Source organism: Aulostomus chinensis, chromosome 9, assembly GCF_037954235.1.
Source record: "Aulostomus chinensis isolate RoL2024-O1b breed Wild chromosome 9, RoL_Achi_v1.0, whole genome shotgun sequence".
Classification (NCBI taxonomy): domain Eukaryota; kingdom Metazoa; phylum Chordata; class Actinopteri; order Syngnathiformes; family Aulostomidae; genus Aulostomus; species Aulostomus chinensis.
Window position 1 is genome coordinate 4,905,873 of NC_141328.1, and position 14,159 is coordinate 4,920,031.

The window sequence follows — 14,159 nt, forward strand, 5'->3', positions numbered from 1 at the left end:
TTTGTATTTAAAAATGGGAAAATGCTTCTATTAATTTCAGGTCAGTGATGAAAAAGGGTGAAGAATGAATACAGGTATACTCCAACTCTACTTCCAACCTGCAGTTTCAATGTTGTGCTCACTATTATTTTGATTGTATTCTTTTGTTCTTATTATTAATTATCATAATTGAAGGTGTTTGAAGAAAGATTCATTTGTTCCTTTTGAACATAGATTGGAAGTGTCCAAGACCGTTGTTCACAGTGATGGTTGGCGCCCGTCTCCAGTGCTCTAACATGCTAGTGTAGAAATGATAGGAGCCTGACACACGCCTGCTTAACATGATCAGCAGCAGCTGCAAACACTGACATCCAGTCCAGACATCTTAAGTGTGGCAAATAGGGTAGATGAAATCTTTCTAGGAAAAGGAAATGTTCTGGGGCTGGAAAATAACCCTTTTAGCTTTCGTCAAGATTATGATAAATGTTTCAATTGTGAATCTGATGACAGGTACGGAGCATTTCACAAAGAAAATGTTCCTTTTTTTCCCAGGTGACACAAGGGAGGGGAAGGAAGCAATTTAGCGGGAGACAGGTGATCATTTGAAGGCTGTCTGGTAGACAGCAGCTCTTATTGCTATAGGCTACTGCACTGTGTTGCTGCATCCTCCAGTGACAAAGGAGGAAAGGGTAGAGGGGGAGAGGAGATGAAGGACAGGTAATTGTAACCTTAGCGTCTAATAGAAATTCATTCTCGGTGGAGTAATTAAGATGGTGACACAGGCTTCTTTTGCAAGCTGGGGAGTCGGAAAAGATGAGGCAAGATGGAGCTGAACAACTCCTTTTAAGAGCCCTGGATAAATCGAACAGCATCGCACCCACACACACACACAAATCAATTCCCATTGCACCTGGTATGCAGGAGTCTCTCACTCATTCCCTGTTTTCACTTGATCTACACATATTTCAGGTTTTTTTTTTTCCACATGCAATTACTCAGCTTTCACAACTTGCAAAGGTTTTTTCGGGAAACTGTGTCCTTAAGTGGGATAATAATGTAGCATAAATCACCCAGGGCTGAGATTTGAATTTTAGGAAAGGAACAGGCACTAAGCAAGCCAGATACTTGCAACCAATTTGAGACGGGGAAGTCAGGATTGCAGAAAAAGGAGAGGATTGTTCACCCAGGCGAGGCATTAAGGAAGTTTATGTGTATTCCGCCATGATGCTGACAACAGTACTAAACTATATGTTTGTGTATACGCTACAGCAGAGGTTATCAAAGAATGAGGTGGGCTTCTAGGGCAGTTTCCGTGAATGGAGGTGAAAGATTATTCATGATCAAAAGGATATCAGCCTAAGATAGAAGATAGCAGTCTAAATTGATCTAATTGATTTGGGGCGGCACAGTGGTGCAGTGGTCAGCACTGTGGCCTCAACAGCAAGAAGGTTACAGGTTGGAGTCCCGGCTGGACCACGAGGTCTTTCTGTGTTGAATCTGCATGTTCTCCCTGTTCCTGTGTGGGTTCTCTCCGGTACTCCGGCTTCCTCCCACAGTCCAAAGACATCAAGAGGGGACCAGGTTAATCCAGACTTTAAATTGCCCGTAGGTGTGGCTGTGAGTGTGAATGGTTGTCTGTCTCTATGTGTTGGCCCTGCCATGGACTGGTGACCCGTCCAGGGTGAACCCTGCCTCTCGCCCAAATGCTGGTGGGATAGGCTCCACCCCCCGCCAACCTTAACAGGATAAGCCGTAGAAAATGGATGGATGGGGACTGTTTCATGTATTTTGGTGTATTCTGCTGTTACGTAAATATTTGGCTAGAAAGAGATGCCAGTCAATTAATGATGCTATATGTATCTAGAAAGTAGAACTCTTGTGAGGAGATGTAAGGGGGCCACCTTGCTCCAAGCTTTCCACCATCTCAGATTTGATAACTACTGTGCTATGTATGCCTGCACCTGTATATACAGTAGTACTCTTGGGTAGCATGTGACTGTGTATAATTTTAGGTATGATTGCAGTAGCAGAAGTGGGGATTTAGTCACACTAGAAAAGTAGAAATTTGGGAAAAAAACAACTTCTGAATATTGACCAGAACAAAAGTCAAAGCGGAACATCAGTTAAGGCAGGTCACGCAAGTCCACTCGCCTCCTACAAGCATTTTCTCAAGCTGTGTATAATTACAGGAAGAATCAGTCAAGCTGGTGTTCATTCTGCGTTCTGAGTTTGTGCTGCTGCAGCACACACACACCCACACACACACACACATTTCCTCCGCAGCTCCACTATTATTTACATGTATTTACATTTTCCCAAAAGACATTTTCAAAATCAAAATTTTAAATGGCCGCATTGCTTTTTCTTCATTTCTGGAACGCTATTTCTTGCAGTTGTCACATTAAAGGTAGTCTGTGCTCGTGATTTGTTCTGATCTGCTAATACGACATAGAAGCCCCCCAACAGAGCTATTCCGCTAAATTAATTGATAAACCTCTTCTAGATATTGTACAATATGCTATGATCTAAGACGAGTGGTCCTAATTGAATTGCATTCAACTTTTCAAACTTTTCTGTAATCTTAGCTTTTACTGTGTGCAGTTCTGAGGAAATTGCCTTGTATTAACAGGTCACAAGAGAGAAGAACTAATGTATTTCTAGTGTTGTGTTGTGAATGTGCCCTCCACACAAAGCTCTATTCTTCACCTGTTCACTTATTTCATCCCTCTAAGACCTGGCCTTCCTCTTCCTCTTCACTCCATTCGTCTAACCCTCCCACCTTTGCCCACACCACAGAGAGGAAATCCCATCCGCTTAATTAAACAAGGACCCCCAGGACAAGGGCTCAAATGCAATTTGTAACGATTTCCCACAGCCAAGATTTTGATTATACAGGGGCTCTTTATGCTGACCAACGGCTGCTGACTGCAGTTAATCTTCCATTGAAACCCATTAGAAGTCTCCTTGCCCCTGATCATACATACCTCCAACATCCACCCCCGCCCCTCTTGAAATGCTGCTATCCTCCGGCATGCTACAACACCGCAAAAACTATCTAGACTGAAAAACATGTGAAAAAGCTCAGGATGACTCTGTGCAGCCTTAACGAAAACTCTTGAGTAACCACACGTGCAGACGACTCTCACTGCTCACGACAGTATTCGGATGCTCACTGGCGTGCTTGAGACAATTGAGTTCACAAGGAGGTTGTTTTTCAAACAAGCTTAATGTCACATATTTTGCTGGAATATTTCAGGGAAATAAGGGGCGTCACGGTGGTCAGCACTGTTGCCTCACAGCAAGAAGGTTCCGGGTTCGAGTCCCGGCTCGGGCACAGGATCTTTCTGTGCGGAGTCTCCATGTTCTCCCTGTTCCTGTGTGGGTTCTCTCTGGTACTCCAGCTTCCTCCCTCAGTCCAAAGACATGCAAATGGGAACAAGGCTGATTGATACTCTAAATTGACCGTAGGTGTGACTGTGAGAGTGAATGGTTGTCTGTCTCTATGTGTTGGCCCTGTGCTGGACTCATGACCCGTCCAGGGTGAACCCTGCCTTTCGCCCGAAAGCTGCTGGGATAGGCTCCAGCCCCCCACGACCCTTAATAGGATAAGAGGTAGAAAATGGATGGATGGATGGAGTTTGGGGAAGTAAGCAGTGGCTGGTTACTAATGTAGTAGATGTACTTCAGCAGCATTTTATGGTGCAACCGCAGTGGTGCTTTAGTGGCAGTGGCAGCACAATGTTACTTACATTGACTGACTCCTTGCCAGCATATTTGACCCGGATCCTGGGCTCCTGAACCACATCCAGGTTGGTCCCTGTCACCATCAGGGGGGTGTGGCCACTGAGGAAAAACGCATCCATTTATACAACAGGTCTGAATCATGTTTCTCAAATATGTGCTTGTTTGTCTAGAGCAAAGAAACATGCACATTTTTTTACATCATTGTCATGATTTTTGAAGTGTAAATGCAGCCTTTAGGAGTATAAAGTTAATGTTACGCTATGTACAAAATATGCAGGACTTTGTGACAACACCTACCTTTTCTCTTTGTCTGCCTTTCACATGAAGATGTTTATAGTCTCAGTTTGCCACTTTTTAGACAGTGACTACTTCAAAATTCAAAAATGCAGTGTTTACTGACACATTTCACTCCATCGAAGAAAAAAAACAAAACCCTGCATGTTCAAAAAACACAACCTACTGAGTTGAAGGAATCCTGCAGGACTCTAATTCTGCCTACAATAACCCTGTACTTCTGTTCCTCAGAACGTTCGCCACCCAACCCCCCAGCTCTCTTCCTTGGCTTGTTTTACTAGTTAATACAACTTTGAGTGGAAGGTGAGTAGAGATGCATTCAAAAGACCTCACTGGCAACAACCAAGTGGTGCACATTTGTGTTTGAAATACAAAGGCAGCTGCAGCATTTATGGATGCAGTGGTGGTCCCTGACTTCATAACACAGCAGCCCAAACAAAGCATGCCACCAAAGCAGAAGTGAAACGCCTGGAGGTTTGGAGCAGCCGTTTTTGTTGTCCCTCACTGTGGCTTGCTGAATAAATACACCGCGCCGAAAATCTTGCAATAATCTAACTATGCTTCATGGATAGATATGAGACAGAGCACAATGTGTTGGTTAAGATAAAATAAATGACCAAACTTAATATCCAATTTATTCCCTCTTAGAAAATTCAAAGAGCAGTGAAGAAAATCCACTTTCCTATTCTGTCTCCTTGCACTTTTGCCCTCATCTCTCCCTCTGTGCCATCACACTTCTGCTGCATTGTCCTCTGCACTTCCTCAGTAAGTCTAAGCCATCTGCTGCAGACTCACAGCTCTGATAGCACATTGTTCTACTAAGCCGCTATTTCATCCTCATCCTTCTCCTCTTTTTAATTAGTAGTGTATGGTGTATGTGTATCTATCTGCCAAAGATGTTCAACAGATGGATCAACAGTATCCATCCTCTCCAGTCTCTCACTGTGGCAGCTCTATCAGATCCAGACTAATTGGAAGAGACCTGAGCAGTAATTGAAAGTGCAATATTGACCTGTGTCTGCTTATTATCACTGGCCTAGACTGTCTGGCTGGCTCCAGGGGGGTGTCATAGGCTGGGTGACGGGAGCTTTGTCTGTCATAGAGGAGGTGGATAAAATAACATCCAGCATTTACAGAATAAGATGACTTTACCTTGCAATGCTCCAGTCTGGTTCAATGCGCTGAACTGTGGGATCTTCAATGTACTCAAAGGTGAGGCTCTCCCTGATTTGGGCATGGTCCACACTCACACTGATCTGCACTTGGCCCACCCCGGACAGGGACGGTGCGGAGCAGCAGACGATCTCTGTCATGGTTCGTCTGCAAGAAAAGTTGAATAACCAGAGTCAGAGATTTATATGAATCTGTACTTGCTCGTGAAAATACAAAAAAATGAATTATACTGTATGTGCGATCCAGCCTCAGTGTTCAAACAAACCATACCATTACGTTTATGTAAGGATTACACTCACTGAAGTAAACTGACGACCTAAAAGCTGTGTGATACAAGGACCTTAAACAGCTGCCGACGAACGCTTAAGTCAAAGCCTCCACCTTAGCTTACCCGTTGTTACCATTTTGGCTGTAAAACGGTGTGGAAATATTTTTGAGCATCACAAAAGCTGCAAAAAGATGTGATCGGTTTGGTCTGCTAATATTTCTAATAAGTCACGATGCACCAAGTCTTGTTTTCAAGTCGATCTACATTTGCTAGCCATAGGTTAACCGGAAGTAGCAGTCTTGTCCAGGGTAAATCTCTGGTGTGCGTCCTCTGCTCGTTGAGAATGCTCAGTATGCATCCTCCTGGCTATGTGGGCATGTGGCCAAATGCAAAAGCCCCACATACAGTGAGATGCAGAAAGATTTAGCTGTTGGCGAGGAGCTGATGAGCATTGTGAAAACTTGTTTTGCTTGAATGTAAGGGACATTCATTTATATGAAAATAGGATACACTACAGCTCTAAAGTCTGTGCACACACAGGAACACACAAACACAGGAGCTCAGCCACTATTATACCTGCTTCTGCACTGCTCTCCCTCCCCCCAAATTTGTCCCATTTCATTAGCAGTGGAGAGCCTGGTGGTAGAACCACCTTCTTATTTCTCCCATGCCAGGAATATAGAGGAGAAACACAAACCAGTAATTAGCCCCATATCTCATTAAAGCTGGCTTGACTTCTCAACCTTACAGTATTACAGTCAGACTACAGTAGAAGGGCTTAAAATAGATGCCTGGAAGAGCGGAGGAGGGCATCTGGGAGCAGAGAGGAGAGGGAAGGAGGACGGGAAGAGTGAGACTGAGTGGGGGGGTCTCAGTTAACGGATCACTTAATGAGAATAAAGCTCATCATCTTGGATCAAAAACTCTTGATACTCTCGGATTTGCTTGTATTTTCCCTTATATGTTCACAGCATTATTTCCAAACATTCACATGTACTTATAACTGGAGCAAACCAGAGGAGCCAGAGACATGTGTGAGTACACTACAGGTATTGCAAAATTCAGACGCGAACAGACATTAATACATGAAAACAAAAATGACTGGAAAAACCCAAAAATTAAAGTAAGAGGATCACTTCTTCAAATCACAATTATATATCAATGTTAGAATAATGATTATGAACATTTCCCTTTAATGCTCCTGTGCAAGTACAATAAAGATTCTAATAGCCCTTTTATGGCATTAAAAGAGTCTCACCCAAAGAACTCGCACGTCTGGTTTCCAAACTTGACATTGACGTTGCTGCCGGCACCAAGGTTTTCTCCCATTATGGTTACTTTGGTGCCCCCAGACTCCGGACCTCTGCTGGGTGACAGACCTGAGATTGTGGGAGTCTGGAAAACAGAGAGATGCATAGATGTTAGGTAAGACTGTGACACCCAATTATAGGGAGAAAATGAAACGCAATAGACCAAGAGATTCATATATTCTACAGTAAAAGGGCCATCATCTCTGTGGTGCCTCTGGAAGCATTCACATATCATCGCAGAAGATTACATTTACTGATATTGTCAGGCTATTGGAATGATGGGAGAAAAGAGGATAAGACCAGGAGCTCCTACAGGCCCTAAGAGACCCCCCTCCTGTGTGTTTGTGTACTTTGCTGTAGATGTAGTTGTTGCTGTTTTCTTACAGACAGTCTGAAGCTAACTAGTAGTTACAACAGCTGCTGTCACACAGACATAATCTGAGTAGACATCATATGGAGAAACACACAAGCAGCACACACACACAGACACACACAGACACACACAGACACAGACACACACACACACACACACACACACACACACACACACACACACACACACACACACACACACAGGCTTCTATATACACAAAGATAAAACGATTTAGCTAAATGCACACACACACACACACGCTGCCCCTTCACCAAATGCTCCATTATTGCTGACAAAGACGATCAGAAACGCGATTTGTCTTGTCAGGAAACCTGCAGAACGCCTGTGTGATGGTGCGTTCTTTTTCAAGGTAGTTCTTTAATTCTGGGCCGTGTGAAGTATTCCTCCAAGACTTCTCCCTGTATTAGCAGCTGGGGCACAGGTGGGACAGAAAGAATCTAGCTAGAGAATTGAGAGTGTGATGCTGAGGAATCTCAGAACTGTCTCAGCTTCGTTTGACTTGCAGGATGCAGGTTAAAACAGGTGCTCTGAACACAACAGAGGTAATTACCTAGCTGTTAATTGTTGAGGGAGCGCTAATAGTGAGGGTGGGAGAAAGCAGATAATCTGTTAGCTGGGCTGACAACAGATGATAGAGCGGGAAATATGTGTGTGACGATGGGGAGTAGATGATGTTTACCTACAGAGTGACACTTTCAAATGTTCATCCTATCTGTTACATTCCACATTTTTTCCTCCATTTCTCACCACTATTAATAGAATCTGGACTCAATTACACTTGGATTCCACCTGCGACAGCGATGACGTCCCCATGGGAACATTTCAGAAGCCTTGACTTACTTATTCAGTTAGAATTAGTGTACCTTTTTGGGTCTAATTTAATTTAAAGGCTCCGTTAACACACTTAAGTCCAGTGTAGTGATGACTGTCAATGAAAAAGCTGCTGAGGCGCTCGTAAAGGTGCTAAACCACCATTCAGATGTAGTTCATCAAATAAGAAGAATGAGAGGTGGAACAAGACAATGAATAGGTCAATAATTTGAAACCAGAGGATGGTAAAGTTTGTGGCCACACAAAATAATGATTTACAAATAAAACACATGCTAAATGTGTTTTATAAAGGATTATCTAAAGGATGATGCAGTTTCTTAAATTTCTAAAATTGACCGGATACTCTTTCCCAAACTCCTTTCATTAAATGTGAGCTCAGCTTCTTTATCACATAGCTAAATACTTTACATGTGTATCCATGTAAGGGGCTTCCATTTATGTAACAGGTCAATTTTTTAACTAACTCTGAATCTGGGAGAACACAAACATATTAAAATGTAAGAAATCGGTGCTTCGCTTAAGCCATCCAGTGCATGAGCATCTACAATATCGACAATACAGACCCTGAATAGACCCAGATTGCATTTTTATCTAAACAGAACAATGACTTTCAGTGTCTATCTTTCAATTTCTGTATTAAGGTGGATTTTCTCTTTTTTTCTTTTCTCATTGTTTTTTTTTTTACATCTTGCAGGTCAAGTTAAACTTCATGGCTGCCCAAATTGGGTCAAGGGGCCCTATCTTGGGCAGATGTAAGGTGTTGTGACCTTGGTGAGCCAGAGCGTGACTCAAACATCCGTTCAGCTCAGCTGCAGACATGGACCTTGACTAATGACACGAAGAAGAAAAGAATAAAGAGAAAAAAGAACATCAGACAATATGTTTTGAATCAATTTGAAAAAGGACGTACGGAATCTACGAGTCAGATCAGAGTCTTACTGTGATCATTAATGAAGACTCCTTTGTGCAGTTAATGGAACAATGTTTTGTTTTTTGTTTTTTTTGAACAAAACAAGCAAGCATCAACAGAGCTGCTTAATTACACTGTCGGTAGCCATGGCAACTAACATGATTATTAGCCTGTGGTGCATCAACAATTATTCATTCATTAGTTGTGCTGCTTACTGTGTACAGGGTCATGGAGACAATCCCAGCGAAGCGAGAGCTGGGCTACACCACGGACATGTGGCCAACCGTTCACACAGACCCACGACAGGATAAATTAAGGTCTCCAATTAACCTAACCTGCATGTTTTTGGTCTGCGGAGCACATGCATATTCCACTCAGAAAGGTCCCCGAAAGCCCAGAACCCTCGCATGTGAGATGACAGCGCTAACCACTGAACCACGTTTATAATAAATACATGCCTTAACGTTTCTAATTGATAAAATTGCATCAGGTGCCACTTCCAGTCCTCGAAATGGAACACCCCCCACCTCATTTGGAAGGCATGAGACAGCTGTGTTGGGACAGGTTTGACTGTCCTCAACTGAATGTCAAGCACATCACAAACACACAAGACATGACATTATCGAGCGATTACGGTGTAGTCACATCCTACCACAAAGGAGTAGAGTTGTGAAGATCGTGCCCTGAGTTCAGGTCTGCATTCTCCCACGCAGAGCTGGACTGAACCAGGTCTACTGTCCACAGGAGCTGAATCCATCTCACACACAATCCTACAGAAACACACAATTACAAACACCTTGTAATGCACATAATTAGGCAACAATATCTTTCATTGATGGTAACAATATATCAAAAATCATTTAAACTCTTGACGAACTCATGGTGCAGAGGACATCAATGTATTTAAAAGGTTGTGCAAAGTTGGGAGAAAGAAATCAAAACACTTCTCTGCTTGATATTGATTGATCTTCTGCTCTAAATGCAATCTTCTTTTGTTGTCTCACTCATTTCATTACAGGACAGTCATCGACCGGGACCCCACCCCCCTCGATGACTGTCTTTAAATGAGACCAGTGTTCCTCCTCTTCTTGGGATCCCAACACACCTATATGCAGTAAATTTCCCACTAACAACCGGGCCCCCCAACAGTGCCGGTGCCCTGCCAGCGTGCTAATCTAAATCACTCGACAGGATCAATACAGCTTTATCATACCATGTGATCAGGTGTCACCCAGCACCACAGGTGAGTAGATCAAACAGAATAATAAAACAAGGATGTTTATTGATCGCTGCAACAGGGAATAATAAAGTACAAGTAGCAATCACAGAACAAGAAAAGAGACGCGGCGGATGGCGGTGACAGACTTCACCAGTTTTGGTCAGCTGAATTATTACTCAGCTTCGGCTTTGCTGAAAGACCGAGGTGACAAAACTGATATTTTCCTCTCATTAGCCCTGAAAAAAAATTGAGACTCCCTTGCTTTTCTTCTTGGTCTCAATTATGATGATAACTTTTATACTTCTCCTTGCTAATGAGGACTCAATTTAGCCACAACAAAATTAAGAGGGAATTGAATAGTAATAATAGTCCCTCACAAAAGGGCTTTCAGACAGCCAAAAATACAAAATTCTACTTCAAAGCATTTTTTTTTTTAAATGAACTGCTCTAGAGCAGAAACATGAAAGATACAATATGTTAAGCTTTTTATGTTTTCGTCCTTTTCAGCTCGAAACAAACAGTAGCAGTCAGATAAGGACGTGCACATAATGAACCTACAGCTGATATGACCTCACAACTCCAGCTCAGAAAATCATCATGAAGACTCCTTCAAACTTCGACTAGAAAGGTCATAGGTGGCTTTTTTAATTTTACCAAGTCCATTTTTTTTTTACTCCTGGTACGAATGAATTCCCCAGATTGTGCATAAATGGATTAAAGTGCTGTCAGATCAGTGCGCTGCTGACAAATTGTCCCCTACAGTCAAGTGGCACACAGTGAATTTTAATTACAAGTGCCCAGTAAGAAGGTGGGACTCACGAGCGTGCTCTGTATGTCATCCACTCTACTCATGAGCTGTGGTTATATATTTTAACATGCAAGAATGAGCTGTGTGTGTGTGTGTTTGTGTGTGTGCGTACTGTACTGTATGACAACAGAAGTGCAACAGCACTGCACTGCAAAACTGGCAGTATGAGTTCCAGCAGTGGTGCTGTTCTCTTTCTGAGGGCAGAAGTAGGCCACAGGAAGAATTAGGGTTAAAGGCTCCTCTGAGATCCATGACTGTGATAGCCTGTGTGTGTGCTTGTGTGTGTGCATACGTGCACGCGTATGTGTGTCAGCTGTGCCACAGTGTGCAACCGTAGAATTAAAACTTTACATTGTTCTCTTTTCTCCAGGTCCAACTCAGTGAGACTAAATGTATTTCAATATCTAAAACTACTACGTATATGTAATATCTGTGTTTCCCTGGGATACGTTAACAGTTTCATGTGATGTCATAATCTGACCACTTGCAAGGATGCAGTACAGTAATCAGACCTTGATATGATGCGTGCCAATTTTAATAGTGACCAAAAAGTGTAATTACAGCAACGGCGTTGCACGCAAAAAAAAAAAAACTTTTCTCAAAACGGTAGGTAGATATTAAAGAAACGGTTTGAAGGAACTGCAAGATTTAACTATTTTAATTCCCATTCAAGGCTCAAACACATAGTTAGCAGGCTTAGTTGGCAGGAGTCTCTCATGTGCTGGCTCTGTTTTCTTGTGTAACCCGTGGGCCATGCGCCCTACTGCTTCCCTCATACCCAAAGGTTGACATTTTTGCACCACTGAGAAACTTTCATGAATGAGTTCCCATCTCGGATGCTATATCCACTTTTGTACATACAAAACATCCTTTAAAATGTATCAAAGAAGTCGTCTTGTGTTTATTAAGAACTGCACTGTGAGAATTCTTCCAACAAACTCAATAACCAGTGACAACTCAGCATAATCCTACTTCAAATATATTTAGAGTAAATCACCGAAGCAAATAATGTGTATTTTTGCCTTTCCCTCATGTGATGGTCTGCATAACTTGAGGAGGTTAAATAACCAAGAATTTTCTCAGCCTACATATGTCTGCGTGTCTTGCCAAGGGGAGATGAGGAACTTGTGAAGCATGAGCTCAGTTTCATTAGTCAAGGGTGAACAGGACAGGCTTTAACATGCTCTGTGCACAGCATGGGACAATTATGGAGGTAAACACAAGTAAAGAACCACAGCTGTTATGTGATTGTTGCTAACTAGGCTGGGCTGGTGTGCTGCACAGGGAGAATAGCAACGTCAGGCCAGACAGCTTGGACCTGCTCCAGCCTTCATTAGCTAGAGATGGTGGGAGAGACACTGACAGTTCGTTAGCTGTTCCGCCCAAAACATAATGGATCCGTGTCCAGTTCTTTGTTTAGTCATAACTGATTTAACACACGCGTGCCTGAGATTTGTCCAGCTAATTATGTTGTTTACACATCCAGATGACAACTCTGTGGTGCACTGTGAACAAGATGAAGCAAAATCATGATAGTTGTCTGTTTGTGTGACTTACTGTTCGGCAATAATGTAGCCATCCTCTACAGGAGCACACCTCACCCCGGCTATCTCCACATTGCCCACCATATCTGAGAAGGCGAGACCCAGGTTTGTGCCATGGATGGTCACCCGTGTCCCTCCTTCTGGGGGCCCAGCGACGGGGGTCACCTTAAATCATTCAAAAGAAGGCAAATTTAGAGATTTTCAAAGCTAAAATTTGACATCACTGGCCTGCTTCAAAGAAATCAAAGACAGGATTCTTTGGATGATCAAGTACAAGTGGCTGTAAAAATGCACCACTGTAAAAATGTTGAAACGTTTAAATGAACCATGAGCACGCTCTACCACAACGGAAGCTTGTTCTGTCTAAATATGGAATCATATTGATATGCAACACATTTTCTACCATTCCTCTACTTCATCTCCTTTATATAGACAACAATAAATCCAATAAAAATAACTTCCCAATTAAAGAAATGGGAGGTGTTATTAACATCCTTGATAGCCTCCTGCTCAGAATCTACAGCCACAGATGATAAATTTAACAAGGGGCAATATTCATGCTTACTGCAGACCCCTACTCATAAAATACAATATGGCTGCCCAGCATGACCTTGGTACAGGGTGGCACACTGCCTGCTATGCTACAGCACTGTTGAGGCTCTGATCTGGCTACCATCCATCCCTTTTAACAAGAGAGTGGAAGAAAAAAGAGTGAGAGAAAAGATGAGAAAAACAAGAGTGTACAATAATGATCAGTGGACAGGGTAGAGCTAGAGGAGATGGGGGAAGAGGAGGGCAGCAGGGAGGAGATAACTGCCACTTTTGCTGTGTGGAGCTGCTTGTGCTATGTAAACAATCAATATGCTATTACTGGCCATGCAAGCAGAAGGGAGAAAAAAACGACAACATTGTGCCTGCTTACTGAGCCGCAAACTGCCACGTGACAGCGGCCCCTCAAAAGGTGTGGGACACCCTCCCCTCGCTACCACTGGCGCCCGCTTGGGTATTGCGGCTTCCCTGTGGGACACCAGCATTGTAATCTAGATTCAGTGGACATTAATTGCTCTGGATGTAAAGTAAGTGTGTCACTGCACTGCCTAAGGGGTCTGAATACATGAATCTTTTAGCTCTGCTTGGGCATGCAGGGTGTTGGGGGGTGGGGATGGGGGCATAATGGCTAAATATATCCATGTCAGGCAGTGGCAGCAGCTATTTGAGTAGTGAGAGTTACATAAGCAACATGCAGGCCTGAGAGCGCAGTGTAGAGAAAGGATGGGAAACTACGTGGGAGTGAACAAATACAAAGCTGGGAAAAAAGCAATGAGCAGTAGTGTGAATGCCAGGTCTTTGAGGCATGATTGATGACAGGTGAGGCAGCCAGTGTGACCAAACAGTGCTGTATTTATCACTAGCAGGCCCACAGGGACTCCTCCTCTAATCACTTTTGGAGCTAAAGCAGGATGGTGTGGAGATTTTTGTAGGCTAACCCGGATGTAAGCATTATCATAGGTTAACTTCCCTAAAAGCTGGATTTTAAGATCATTGCATAAAATAAGCTTGATCTAAGGTTTATGAGACTTACATGTTTTGTTCAGCAAGATGATTGCTACAAACAAACAGTACTTTAATGATTTTATTTAAATGGTACAAGCAATCCTATTGAGAAACACAACTAGCTTTGCATG

At 42.9% G+C, this 14,159-nt stretch overlaps 1 protein-coding gene across 2 annotated transcripts in view; it reads right to left on the reverse strand.

The window, feature by feature from the left end:
- plxna2 (plexin A2) overlaps window positions 1-14,159 on the reverse strand; it is a 195,209-nt gene that overhangs the window by 44,003 nt on the left and 137,047 nt on the right. For both annotated transcript variants that reach the window (XM_086213282.1, XM_086213283.1), the window contains exons 13-17: window positions 12,488-12,639; window positions 9,556-9,673; window positions 6,717-6,853; window positions 5,170-5,337; window positions 3,729-3,822 (exon numbers count right to left, since the gene is read on the reverse strand). In XM_086213282.1, the coding sequence (XP_086069408.1) occupies window positions 3,729-3,822; window positions 5,170-5,337; window positions 6,717-6,853; window positions 9,556-9,673; window positions 12,488-12,639 (669 nt within the window). The remainder of the gene's footprint in view (window positions 1-3,728; window positions 3,823-5,169; window positions 5,338-6,716; window positions 6,854-9,555; window positions 9,674-12,487; window positions 12,640-14,159) is intronic.